This window comes from Drosophila virilis, chromosome X, assembly GCF_030788295.1.
Source record: "Drosophila virilis strain 15010-1051.87 chromosome X, Dvir_AGI_RSII-ME, whole genome shotgun sequence".
Lineage (NCBI taxonomy): Eukaryota > Metazoa > Arthropoda > Insecta > Diptera > Drosophilidae > Drosophila > Drosophila virilis.
Window position 1 is genome coordinate 25998560 of NC_091543.1, and position 14934 is coordinate 26013493.

The 14934-nt window shown below is 39.5% G+C and overlaps 1 protein-coding gene across 1 annotated transcript in view; it reads left to right on the plus strand.

Moving 5' to 3' along the window:
- The first annotated feature begins 5499 nt into the window (after positions 1-5499).
- Cda4 (chitin deacetylase Cda4) overlaps positions 5500-14934 on the plus strand; it is a 46507-nt gene continuing 37072 nt past the window's right edge. The window contains exons 1-3 of the mRNA XM_002055150.4: positions 5500-5660; positions 13745-13836; positions 13944-14055. Coding sequence (XP_002055186.1) covers positions 5609-5660; positions 13745-13836; positions 13944-14055 — 256 coding nt within the window. The 5' untranslated portion in view covers positions 5500-5608. The remainder of the gene's footprint in view (positions 5661-13744; positions 13837-13943; positions 14056-14934) is intronic.

Sequence of the window (14934 nt, forward strand, 5' to 3'; positions counted from 1 at the left end):
CTTGTCCGATGTTGCCCCGCCAATCTTTCCAGCCATAAATCTGCACAAACAACAGCAGCAGCAGCAGCAGCAGCAACAGCAGCAACAACAAGTTGAGGCAAGCGAAGTAGAAGAAGCTGAAGCAGGGGCAGGTTAACTCGCCCCGTTGTCCATCATGCGCGCAATGCGCATTTCATGATCAATGTTATTGTTGGCAGTTCTTTTCACTTCACTTCAGGGTCGGGGCACCTGGCCGCAAACAAATGGCAGCCCAGTAAACAGCAAACAACCGAGCACAACCACACGCGTACGCACACACTGGCACACACACACACACACTTGCTCACAATTTGGGGATTGATTCGGTTACGGACTTGGTTTCAGTTACGGCCTGCACTTGCAGCCAGACAATCGAATGGACACAAAAGGCCTGTAATTGAGTGAAGCAGGAAAATGGCAGTTGAAATTTGCAGCTACTGCCGCGCATTGCGAAAGGTGCTGCCATGGCATCCGCATCCGCGTCCGCATCCGCATCAACATCCGAGCCAGGGAGCCACTGGAACTGGTCAGTGGATTGCTATGTATTATTTGAGCACCCTGAACGAAGCAATATACCATCAGAGCCGCCTACCTCTCTCTCTCTCTCTCACCCATCTCCTGTCAGCCGTTGCCCAAACTGACCCTAACCAAAATTCGCAGCCGCCTCCGCCGTTTGCCGCGTCAATTGAAAATTGAAATTGGAATTTCGTGCAAATATTTCCAATCCAATTTCAATTTTACAACACGCAACATGGCCACCAGCCACCAGCCACCAGCCACCAGCCACCAGCCACCAGCCATGAGTGCACCACCGTCCGACCTCATGCCCCACCACGACCTGCCCGTGCGCTAAATTTGTCATAATTAATGTGCCTGATTTGCCCGAATTTACGCTCGTAACATTCAAATCCTTCGCCAGCAGCGCAATTGGAGCTGCTCTTGTTTAGTTTTTTTGTTGTTATTTTCTCTTCTCTTTTTATTTTGTTTTCGTTTTTGTTTTAACTTTTGTTGTTGCTTTTTGCTTTTGTTGCTTATTGCATATTGTTTGTTGTTCGTTGCATTTGGCGGACTAGCAAAAGCTTCAATTTGATTTCGATTTGCATGCCGAAAATATGGGCCTCGCTTTTATTCTAATTCCCAATGCAATTCGAAATTTCAACTGGTTACCCAAATAACCGTCCTCCCGCTAGCCCGAGTATCCCGCGTATATCCCGCCTGGCCTGCTAATCACAACTCATCCATCACCTGCCTATAAAACGGTAATTTTCTTCTTTTATCCTGCTCGCCTAAAAAGTTGTGTACGACGAGCTGATGCTGCTGCCCAAACCCATTAGTAATATTTGACTTTTAAAGTAACTTTTAACAGGTATTTCAATATTAAAGCTGGATCTGGTACATAGCGTTCCCTGGGGGAAAACATCAAGAATTTCATGCTTAAATTCAGTCAGCCAATCTTGAATATATAAAAATAACAATCTCATTTTAAGTATTCTTTTCAAGTACCAAAAAACTTGATCTTAATTCTGAAGTACGTGAAAACTTGAATAAAGTAAGACCAATCTTGAAAGTTATCCCAATTCTTATTTGAGAACCACCTTAAACTTGATTAAGATTTATTTACTTGCTTGTTTGATATTTAATAGGAATTTAATTGTGCTCAAGAGCTCGATTAGCTTCAGTTTGCATCAGTTTCTCTCCGTGTACTCCTATTTGTGGATTACTCGACTCTTGGAGTCCTTCTACTTCTAATACTACACCTTATTTTCTTAATTTCAGTTGTAACAGCTACGCATACCATTCCCAGCCTACAGTTGCAGGCGATGTACGCTTTTGGTGCTCGCCAACAGATATGTTCTGGCTTAAAATCCATTAATAGCTTTGTTGTAAGTCGTGTTCATATTTCTTTACTGTCGCTGGTTTGTTAATCTGATGTGCGGCCAGTGGGAACAGACAAAAGGACAAAATCGCTGGAAAATTGAACAAGTGTTAATTGAAAATGGCGAGGCCGTCGCGAGGGCTAACTATGACATCAACAGCAGGAGCCATTTTCCATAAGCAATCGCCCCATGGAGCTGTCGCATAGCCTCAAAGAATCACGTGGCCATGGCCCATGTCCATGCTGGTGTCGGGATTGTCGTCCGCCTGGTTGTCAGTTGCCAGTTTTGTGCTCCAGCTCAGCCATGCGTTGTCCTTTCAGCTGCTTTTAATTTCCATGTCCGCTCACTTGCATTTTCCTCGCCTTTGTCATTTCATTTCATTTTGTTTAAGTGCGCTCATCCACTACAAACGCCGCCCCGTGGCGCCCTGTGATATGCCATATTGTGCTCATTGTGCTATTGTTGTTGTTACCTTAGCATAAACAAAACTATGAAATGCCTTTGTCAGTCAAATCGTTAAATTCTCTGACAATTTTCATTTATCATCGGCTGCGTATCTTCGGGCGAAGCCAGCGCCCAAACTTGCATAAGTTTGAGTTAACCATGCGTACAGCCAGCCAAGCATGCACAGGCCCACCCACTCACTTATTCAGTCAGTCAGTCAGTGAGTCAATCAGTCAGTCAGTCAGTCAGTCAGTGAGTCACTGAGTCAGTAAGTCAGTCAAGCATCTGGCACCTGGCTCGGGATCTGGCCAATGCGTGCGATAGATATTTGCATACAATTCTCAACTTTTATTTAGTTCTTGTTGTTTTTTTTCTCTCACTCCCATTTTTTTTTTTTTTTTTCATTTTCTACAAAACTCATAGATCTTTTATGCCATGCCGTAAAGTTCTCAGCTTCCAGTTGCCAGCAGCCGCTCGTACACTATTTTTCTCCATCTTCGTTGTTGTTTTTTTTTTTATTTTTTGTCATCAGTTTTCTTTTTACACTTTTTACACTTTTTAACATTTTTTTTTCTTTTTTTGGAGGGAAAAACTTTCCCTTGCAGCCGCTGCGGTTGCTGCTGCTGCTGTGGATGATAAAGACGCAGCTTTTGTAGTGAATTTAATTAAATTTATGAAAAATTTACATATTTATTGGTTTAAATGCCCACAAATTTTGTGATGGGCATATGCATGCGTGCTGGCTGTCTACAGTCAAATAAATAAATGAATATTCATAAAACCAAAAAAAAAAAAAAAAATAGTGTATAGAAGACAAAACAAAAAAAGAAGAAGACAGAAAATAGTCAACTATGCATACAATCCATGGAGATTTTCATTTTCCACACAGTTGCCAAGAGTCAAACTTTCATTTAGCACAACGAGTATATGTGGGTTTTGTGAACACTTTTATATAAATATATATATATATAAATACAATAATGAAGAACGACTCGTTTAAGTACAGCGATTTTATGAACTTGGAACTGATTGATCACAAAGCATTTAAATACTCTACGAGTATATATGTGAGCAACAAGTACTCACTTGTGCTCAGCAAAATAAAAGCGAGTATTAAATATCTGCCCGTTTCCACTTGTCGCGTTAAGCCTCTTTCACAATACACGCATCACATTTGCTGTCTGCGTTTAGCTATTCATTTATCCAATTATTCCGTGCATCATCCATTGAATCTCTGTTTGAATTTGATATTCGCTCGTTATTTTAACTTATACGTTTTCGGCTCATTGATCATCGCACGGGCTTACCAATAAATATTAAAACAATAACACACAAACTGAATCGTTCAATTTCAAATTTTGGCTTAAAAAATAAATAAAAAATATATATACAAACACAAACTTACGCACACACACAGACAGACAGAGAATAAACAAGGTATTCTATATTGGTGGAGAGTGAGGGCATATAAATAAAAACAAAAACACAAACAACAAAAATAAAAATAAAAATAAAAATAGCAACTTATACAAGTATAATAAATGATATGAGCTCGCAGCTATTTGTATATAGAGAATTAGTTACCGCGTGCAGACTTAAATCCCATTCGCATACGTATGCGCATCGTGTTTCCGAACTGTGTTTATAAATTTGAATTTAAAATTCAGAATTAACTAAGCGCTCAGCACAAATAAGTATAGAGCATATAAAACGCGAAACGAAGCTTAAACAAGATAAAATCCATTAATGCAAAATAAAATACAACGAGTCGCCACATGAAAGTAAGGTAAATAAGTTTTATACAAATACAACTGCCGAATCGAATTCAAGTTCTTGACACTTCCAAGAAAATTGAAAGCGTTTAAGCTTTATCAAAATTTTTGTTTCTGCCTTCATTGACCAGTTCCATGACTAGTTAGATACTGACTATCCAAGCTGCATGACATCATCAGCTGAATGAAAATCAGAAAAGCAACATAAAGGAACTTTGGGTTTATGTAGCTGACTTTATAATAAGCGCTCAATATACGCCCGATTAAAAGATACGTGCTTCCCATAGGGCTACAAAGCCTGAATACGCTTATCGTATTCCTTTTTATACCCATTAAAAAGATCGCTCATCTCAGAGACCATAAGATTTGGAGATTTCAGATTATCGAAGACTCACTTGCGATATGAATCGATATCTCTTCCTCATTTTGAGAAACTATATACATCATATATAGTAGGTTTTTGGCGGCTATTCATCAATCCAGAATTCTTTCTGTGTTAATGATACTGGGAAAATCGAGTTCTTAAAAATACAGCCTCGATGTATTTTTAGCCCTTTGGGTGCCATATTTAAGCGCTGAATATTACGAATTGAAGTTAATATATACATATATAAACCTATATATCATTGTATTTAATAACTGTCAAGAGCTATTCGAGGCTCTAAACAAATCGTGCCTGATCAATAAGTCAAGCATTCACTTAAATGCATTCAATTATTGTGGCAGCAACAGCTGGAAGCTTCGACAAAATGCCGAAAGACTTACAAAAGTGACGCAACCAGGTGCATATATTCTGTAGACAAAGTCTCATTTCGGGCCTCATTGTGCATGCACCGACAGACTTCTAAGCCAAAGTACACTTATGTAGAACTCTCTAGTCTTAACTGTAATATGCAATTAACATGTGATTGCTATGCGGGCAGTGTCTAAGACTCTGAACACTCGTAAGTAGTACATGGGTTGAGCTGATCCAAGACACACCCCGGGAATACCAATAATGATATTGGGCCAAGTTAATTACTGACAACAAAGAAAAACCATTTAACGAGTGGATACACTCAAAAACAATCACGAGATAACTTGGTCCGATCGGAACAGACGGACATGACAAGGGCTCTGCCCTCCGCCTCATTGAAATGCGCGCGCATGCGCCCCGGCTCAAACCGGCTGAGTCGACTCTCGCGGCCAACTCGACTGCTGTTGTTGTTGTTGATTCGCGTCATCGTCGAACCAGTTGAAATGAAAGTGAATTGAGAATATGTTAAGCTCCCAGCTCAGCTCCACTCGCCGCTCTCCGCTCACCGATCGCCGCTCGAGAGCCGTTGTGCGAGACTTGAACTTTACTTGGCTTCTTGCAATTTCTTTGGCGCTGTCTGCGTTCAGTTGGCGGTTTGCATTTGCGCGTTGCGGACGTCTCTCGCCTTCTGTCTCTCTTTCTTTAAGCCAACTTTTTGTTGGCAAACAGTGTATCGGTAAATTCGGTGTGGAAACTTCAAGATGCTGCAGCATTGTCTATTTGCAACGCTGCTAATCGCCGTTGGCGTTCATGGTAAGTAAACTGCTGCTCCAAAAAGGGCGGCTGCTGCTGCAGCTGCTGCTGCAAGGTGTAGCAGCAAATGTTGCACGCAACAACGACAACGAAAAAACAAAGTAAATCAAATAATAATAACGTTTCCGCATTCGTGTTTGCTATAAATGTTAATAGTTTATTTTTGTGCTTTTTTTTTTCAATATTTTTTTTGTTTTTTTGTTACTGTGCAGCAGAAAAAGTGTTGACGTTGCCAATTGGAAGTTAGTTGGGCTTCCTCTGTGTGTGTGCGTGCGTGCGTATGTGTGTGTATCTATGCGAGTGTCTTCGCTTCGTGTTCGTCTTTGTCTCTGCCTTTGTCTTTGTCTTCCTGGCGCATTGCGAGCTGCTGTACTCGTATTTCTTGTTTGATTTTGGCTCGGCGTCGAATTAGGTAACATTGCTGGCATTTCATTGACTTTTGCTCTTATCATAAATGGTTTTTCCAACTGGTTTTGGACTTTGTCGCACCTGTAAGGCCCGCAAGGTCAACTGTCCTGCATGCTTGGGCTCTGGCAGCAATGCGTAACCGATTTACAGCCATACAAAACGAGATAAATATGTATTATATATATATATATATATTTATATATATATAGATATGTATAATGAAAGAGGAAGAAACAAAACTTGAAATTTAGCCGGTTTCACTTTTCTTGGCGTCTGCCTTATACAGCAATACATTGCTGCTCTCTAGCACGCTCTTGCACTCTCGCTCCCTCTCGCTATTCTCTCTCGCGCTCTCTCTCTCTCTCTTTCTCTCTCTGCTTGCAGTGTGGCATGCTGCTGCCGACGATCCTTACGTAATATGCGTGCTCCAATGTTGACCTCCAACTTGATTAGCGGCTGCTTTTGCTTACTCGCTTGACTTCAACTGGGTTTCCAGTTGGTTTAATTAACATTTCGCCAAAGGCACAGCACACATTAACAGCATCGACTGCTGTCTCTCTCTCTCTCTCTGTGGGTGTGTGTGTGTGTGAGTTTATATGGATGAAACTGTGCTTATGAATATGCAAATATTAGTGTATGTATTTCTGCAATGACTTTGGGCAGTTTGGCTTTGAGCATTTTCATGGTCAACTTCAGCTGATTTCCATATCTGGCCCGTCATACACAAGAGCAGCAGCTGCTCCACTCCGCAAACCACCTGCCCTGCCATAATCGCCTCGAGCCGTTTGATGAGCTGCGGATTAGCCATATCACCTTTCTTCTATGCACACACACAAGCAAACATACACGCACACACAGATGCATAACACATTTTGTATATCAACAACAAAAAATTTGTTAAATTTTCTTCTGGCGATTTCACTTTCATTTGATTACATTCGATAGCAAACCCGTTCCGGAAACGGCATATTGCATTAATTATGTACTTTTGAATGTAAATGGCGACTTACACCGAAATCAGACAATGGCAAATGGACGGATCGATTAATGGACCATGGGCGGCTACAACGGGGTGCCCAATACATAACAGTTAACAGCCACCTTTATGCAACTGGCCAACTGGCCAAGACGATTGTGACATTGATTTTATATCGAAGCACTGTATCTTTTGAATCGAAACCGAACCTCAGACTTCGTGCATTCAGGCGTTGCATAATGAAATCAATAAAATAGTGAAATAAAAGAAACAAACAAACATTTCAACAACTTTCATGCAACATACGAGCCGCATTCAGATGTAACCAAAACTGCCAGCTAGTCGAGGCAGCTCTCAAGTGTAACAGAAAACTTCTAGACCTAAAGACAAGACTGTAAATTTAATGGAGAGTACAGACCATATCAGAATATATGGTAACAAAACTGAAAACAATTTGAATAGAAAACTTATTAATGCAACTAAAGTATTTTAAAGTCTGAGCACTTTAAAGTCCAGCAAGACCCAAGCGTCCTTTGAGCTAAGCTAAGTCTATTATGAAAAAAGGAAAGACATCCTATTCGAGCTGCTAAAAGCTTGAAGCATTCCTGAATAAAGTCTCACAAGATGCTTATCATATAATACTTAAAATTGCTCCAGGTCAGCTATATGGGATTACAATATGTGCATGTACATATTATTAGGCAAATCATATCAGTTTCTAACTCAGAATGCAGTAGTAAGAACACGGCAAACTGTGAGCATTTATTTTGTTGCTGTGCAAAAGCTGAATCTAAATCTTTCGAACGTTTGATATACAAAACGCCAAAAGGCAGACGGAAATGGTTAAGAGCCCTAATCCTATTAACTTTTTTTTACTAAAGGCAGCCGGCTGTATCCCTTTAATGAAGCTTTATGCCAAGCATAATATTAGTATATATAAAAGTAGCTCCGAAAACTTAACACTCATGTGTAAATTTGTTGTGCTCTCTCTCTCTCTCTATTTCTCTCTGTTGCCTTCTCACTCGCACTTGTGCTGTAGTGCGTGCGATAACCAAAAATAAACATAATTTAAAAATACATTAAAACGAATTGCAAAGGCTGCGTCAACAAACAAGACAGGCCGAGATGAGCCGGCAAACCGACTGTCAAACCGGCTGACAAACGGATGGACTGACGCAAGAACAGACGGACGGGCGAAGGGATGGGCGATGGGACAGACAGACGGCTTGCGGCACATGAGCCATTTAAACGCAAATTTGTTGACAAAGGCAAGTGGCTTTGGCCATTACACACTCGTGGAGGAAGCCGAGGAGGACTGAGCGGAAGACTGAGGGGAGGACTGAGCGGAGGACTGAGGTTTCTGCCCGAGCTCACAGCTGGAGTCTGGGCAACCAAATCGGAATTATTTACAATTTGAGTGTTGTAAATGCAACAAAGAAAAAAGAAAAACGATGACAACAAAAAACAATGCTGCAAAAAGAAGTGGCAAAATCATTTAAGCAGCTTAACACACACACATACACACGCACACACAAGCATACACATGCGCGTCGTGAAAAATGAGGCGCAAAGCAGCCACAGAAATGCGTGAAAAATTACTTGAAAATGCCAACGGATAAAAAGCAGAAACCGTTTTACAAAATACAAACAGTTGGCATGCCCCCCAGGCTGAAAGACGCGACCAGCAAGCGGAGAGAGAGCGAGAGGGAAAGACCGAGAGAGTGAAAGAGAGAGCGAGAAAGTGACACATATACCGGGCCCGGCAAGGCCAAAGCGGGAGAGAGATAGCGAGCAGCTAGGTTGACTCAAGCAGAGAAGGATGTGTAATGCGCGTATTTCAAATGAAGCGATATATGTCTGGATAAGTATAAGAAGAAGAAAAAGCTGACTGCCGCCGCTTACATGAGAACTTATTGAACGCACCTCGCAGCAGCTAATTGCGACTGGCGACTGGCGACTGAATCGAGCGCAGCTCTCATTCATATTCATATATAAGTTGTGCAATTTATTGCCTTCTCGTTCGTTTCGGTTTTCAGTTTCGCACACATATACTGAAAACGTAAAAATTTGCCGTGATTTTTACCGTTTTTATTTTTGCGGCTAGCGATAAATTAAAAACAAAGGCGAAACAAAAACAGCATAAAGAAAACAATTAACTTAACACAACGAAACATTTATTACCCTGCCACCGATGCGCTCAGGCGACCAAAAGAAAAGCAAAACAAATGCATCAAGAAAAATGCAATTTCTTTGGCAAACAATTTTCAATTAAATATTCGAAATATATTTACAAATGCATTATAGTTACAAATTGTAATCGGAACATTGTGGCAATTTTCTACACACGCACAGCAGCGAAACTTAATACCACTTTTCGACCTGTTGGTGCAGTTACTATTGTTGTTAATTTATAGAAATTATTCGAGGCAACGCTGGAGCGCAATATACCAGCAAATTAAATCTTATTTGCATGGCACATTCCCACAGTGCGCCACCCTCACTCCCCGCCCATTCCGTGCCGCTCGTCCTCGATGCGAATCAGTTCGGTTTGGCTCAGCTCGCTTTAAATTGCCACAAATGTTAAATAAATTATGTGCATCGGCGAAAAATGCGAATAAAACAATCGAGAAACAGCAACAACTCCAATATCAACATCAACAGGCGCCACACTGCAACAACAACAACAACAACAACAACAACAGCGACAACAATACATAAATATAAAATAAACTTTACAAAAATAAAATCAAATATATACACACACACATACACACACACACACACACCCACATGCATGCTTTATGCGGCACAAGAAAAAGCGGAATACCATTATCACAGGATGCATAAAGTAAAGTTTGCCAATTTTTAGCGTTTTTGCGGTGCGTTTGTTGGCAAAAAAGAAAAATAAGTTGCTTAACTGTATTAACAGTCCGATACATACATATACACGATCGGGCTCTTTTATCCAATATTATAGTATTCAATGAAAATAGCTTGGTATTCGTTTGGTATTTTTAGTATTTTGCAGACATCAATACTCTGTATTAGTAGAGAGAATTCCGACCTAAGCACAGAGTATCTGCCAGTCAGAGTTGCTTGTCTAGCGTATTTTTGGTTTTTCTTTAACATATGAGAGAATGTTGTAGAGGGAGGCTGTTGGCTTATTGAGAGAAGATCCTTTGCACGCTTCGCGTTTTGGGCTTATTTTTAATTATTATTTTTCGCATTGGCAATTTCTTAATTAAAGGTAAAAAGTCCAACGTAATTGGCCTTATGCCTTTTAAATAAATTTGCAATAATTTTCTTGCCACCGCAGCAGCAGCCGCTGCAGCATATTACATGGTCAATCGAAAAAATACAGTGGCAGCTGCAAGGGTTCGTTCAGCCAGCGAAAAGTGGCTTATTATTTGAAATTAAATACCTTGAACAGCAAAATACTAAGACTATATGCTTAACCTATATTTAATATAGGAGCTTTATTATATAGTCGATTGGGATCAATCAGAATTTTACCATTTGTTAGCAGCTCGATGCGGATCGTAAATACTGTATCTGGGTAGGATGTGAAAACTTTACGATAATCTCATTCGACTCTGCTGTTATAATTCTGCTGTTATTAGTCCAGCTTTTGGATAGATCTAACCCGATAGCCTTAAGACAGACAGATAGACTGACATGGATATTGGTACAGATAGAGAATATATATCAGGGCTGAAAACTGGCTTTGAACCAGCAGGTTTGGGAACGGAATTATCAATTTTTTAATGTGAAAAAATTTTCTCTTTAGAAAGTTTATCTGTTTCCTAACTTTTCTTGATTCTCTAATACTCTTGGCAATTTCTATCTATGAAACATAACAAATAAAATCTTGAGGTTTTTAAAACTAGCTGATGTTTTTGCCGTTAAGATTTGCTTCATTTATGTTTTATAATTTAAGTTGAATTTGTTTTAAATACATATTTGCTTTACATACTATTTTTATGAGTTTGTCAGAAATAAGAAAACTGAGCCCCCTTGCAGCTGGTTACAACGGCGCTCATGCGCTGGTTAATAAATATTAATTAGCTATAATAATTGTATGGAAATGTGTTTCCTTCTCTCGTTCAGCTATTTATACCCTGCTTACAAAGTAAAAGTCGGTATATTCGCATTATGCAATGTCCGACCGTCTGTGCGCATATTCGCGGGGCACAAAGGTCTTAAAAGTTTGGGTCACGCCTACTTGGAGGCGGCCAATACGAGCTAAGCTACTGAGAGCCTCAGCTAAAGAGGGAGCCCATAATGTGGACGTCCGCCTGTGGACAGAGTATTGCGCAGTCGGTTCAACTGCAATGATCTTACATGGTTTTTATTTAAATCATAGAAATAAAAATAACTGAATTTGGTTGCCATTGGCGCATTGGAAATGCTTTGTGTCTTTGTTGTTTTTGTAAACATTTTTGTTTTTGTTTTTTTTTTTTTTTGGCTTTGTGATAAGCGCACACACACACACAAACATACGCGCAGAGTTATTTGCGGCATTTGGTTTCTTTGTCGAATTAAAATAGCAAATTTAAGATGCCCTTTAACGAATTTTTTGGTTTAATTTACTTTATTTATTAATAATATATTTGTGCCTTTGTTTTCTTTTTTGTTTTGTTTGCACTTAAAAAGAAATTCATACAAAATCAATACGAATGCACTCGTGTGGCGACGCGGTTGTTGCCGTTTGTTGCATAAAAATATTTTTTATGCCTGGGCCAAATATAGGCATGCACACAACTGCAAAATTTTAATAAAATATGTGCAGAATGAATTCATAATAAACAGAAACGCACGCGAGAGCAACGCTTGAGAAGGGGGTGAAAGGAAATAAACAAACAAACAAGCGAGCAACAAAAAAGTGTCCATGATATGCGCCCATGTCAATGAATTTTGTGTAAACACTTCCACAGTTTTTGTGCCGCATTCGCTGCTCAATTTTCAACGCGTGTGCCACATGCCACATATGTACCTGCCACAGGTATATTACAAATTTCGTTTGCTGCCTGCTGATGCTTAAGCAGTAAAAGTCAACCAAATCAAACCGGCTCAGTTTGTTCACAAAGATCACAAAATCACAAATTTTTGTGGCATACTTCGAGGCGCCCGGTACTAAAAATTATAAATGATGTACAATGTCATCAAATTATTAGCCACCAAATGCCAATAATCGAATATTAAGCTTAAACAAATAACAAAAAATAAAATAAAAAGAAGAGTTGCCAATAAAACCATGATTATAATGTTTTAAATTATAATCAGCGCACGCGGCGTATACGCAACTTTGCCTAATAACAGTGTGCATTTAATTAATATAACTCCAAATAGATAGGCTTTGTGAATAATCACCGAGACAGGTTGCTGCACACAAACTGAGAGAGAGAGAGAGAGTGAGAGAGAGAGTGTGTGAGAGAGAGAGACAAACACAAACACACACATCGCCTGCTGTCACGCCTAGTTCAGTCTGTTATTGGCTTATTGTTGTTGTTTAGGCGCATTGCATTAATCTAATGCCGTTAGCAAATTTATATTCATTACATGCGGCTTAAATCGACCCACAGCCACGCCCAGTTCGAGTTGTATTTAGTTAATCAAACGAATATCGCCCTTTAATTATAATTTATGTACCGCCTATTTATTAATTTTAAATGCATTTTTCCAATTTCTATATAGCTATTTTTGCCTTTTTGTGGCATTTTTAATGTCAAAACGTCAAGCGGCTTTTGAAACATAGATTTCAATTTTTTTTTCCACAAAAAATACTAAAAGAAAAAACACAAGTAGCAAAAAAAAACGTGTATAACAAACACAAAGTCAAAAAGCCAAACATAAACAATACAGCGCACATAATTATAAAATAAACGATTTTCATTTATTATTATTGTTGCAAATTGTTGTTGTTGTTTTTACTTTCGCTGTCATTTGAAAATGAATAGGCTCTCATTTAAATGCAACCCGCACTTTAACGGCATTAAGAGCATAATGCAACCGCCTCATTAGCCTGCCACAGCCAGCAAAAATATCCAAAAGCCTGGCAAAAGCAAAGTTCTTTATCTGATTTATGAAATTGGTTCATTAGACTGGCATCACAAAATAAATGTAGATTACCGAATGGTGTTCAAATTGTTTAGTTTTTGAAACAATCCGAGTCATAATACCTTTATTTTATGACAAAAAGCTTAAGACTATGCAAATCAAACTATATTGATAATAATATAATGAAAGAGGCAAACTTCCACGCAATCTTGTTATTTACATTGAATTCCAAGAATTATGTTATATGTAAATAATAAACAAATAAATTTGATCAAAACAAGTGTCACCAGAGACGACCTAAGAGAAACTACCAGAAGAAAATTTCTACGCTTCAGACATTCAAGTTAAAGCTTAGTTCAGCAGTTAACAAGCATTTGTATTATTTGCAACTTTTAATGTATTAAAGTATAATTAAAAATAAAAAAGAAGGCATATTGCAAATTAGATTATTTAGTAAGCTTCCCGTTGAGTTTTCGTATTGCCATGCAATACTTGTACTTATAATTGAGTTAGCATTTTTCAGAGCATCTTGAGCTTCAGAAGTTTCATAAATTTAATTTAAAGCACATACACCTAAAAGATGCTTAAATACATTAAACTTTATAAGTGAATAACAATTGAAAAACTCAATTAATGCTTGCAGCTCAAACCAAGGAGAAGGACGAATTCACATGCCCCTCGCACATTGCCAATGGAAACTATGCTGATCCTGCGACCTGTCGCCGCTTCTATCAGGTAAACTAAATACGATAACCTGGTTAATTTGTCTGACCCACGGGTCAGAGCGCTCATTTAAGCTGACACTTAAAGCTTTATTCTTGTCGTTGGGGTTTGACTTGCAGTGCGTCGATGGATATCCCTATTTGAATCGCTGTCCATCTGGCCTCTACTTTGACGATGTGCAAAAGTTCTGCACATTTAAGGATGAAGCCAAGTGCGGACCGCTGCCAACAAGTAAGTGATGAAGTTATGTCTAAGCTGCCCAGACTACTATTGATATAAAGACACGGATAAGGATACCGAACTAATGGGATGGATCGGGATGGGATGGCCCAGACAGACAGTTTACAGTGTCAATGCAATGTTTGCCAGTTCTTGATGTTGTCTACAAATAGCCATGGGAATGGCTTTGGCTGAGGCAACAATTGAAAGTGCGCCATAAATCAAGCAACCCAAAAGTTTAAGTGCACTCCAAAAAATAACACATATGCATGCAAGAAGGAGACGGTGAACCTAGCGAGTGTTAGAGAAGGCGCACTCGGGCCTGGCTACATGGTTTTGTGGCAAATGCCAAGCGGTTTGTTAAACGATTTCAAGTTTGCACAACCAAAGTTGTTAACTAAAATAAAAAGGCGAGTTTCGACTCACTGTCCGCCAGACACATAGGTCCAAGCACAGCCCAGCCGGGCCGAGCCGCCCAAGCAGTCAGCAACAACAGCCAAAAAAATTACATGGCTAAAACTAGGAAATTTATTAGAAGCTCAAAACAGAATCGGGCATTCTATTAGAAAGACGCAAGCCACACACGAAGCCAATGGACTAAGCAACTGAATGTGACAGAGTTACGAGGAGAATTGAATGGGGAGACAATGAGAGAGGGAGACAGGGAGAGAGAGAGAGATAGAGAGAGAAAGGGAAAGGGTATGTTGCAGTGGCAGTAGAATGGAAAACATTCACCCACCGGATGTTGTGCATTAGGAAGCAATTTTGAGTAAATGTCGCATAATTCATTTATGGCCCAAAAGTAGAAAACGGCGCACAATAACCGAATTGTTACCAACCGATCGAAGCCAACTCGTCGACAATGCATTGCAAGGCACAATGAGCACGAAC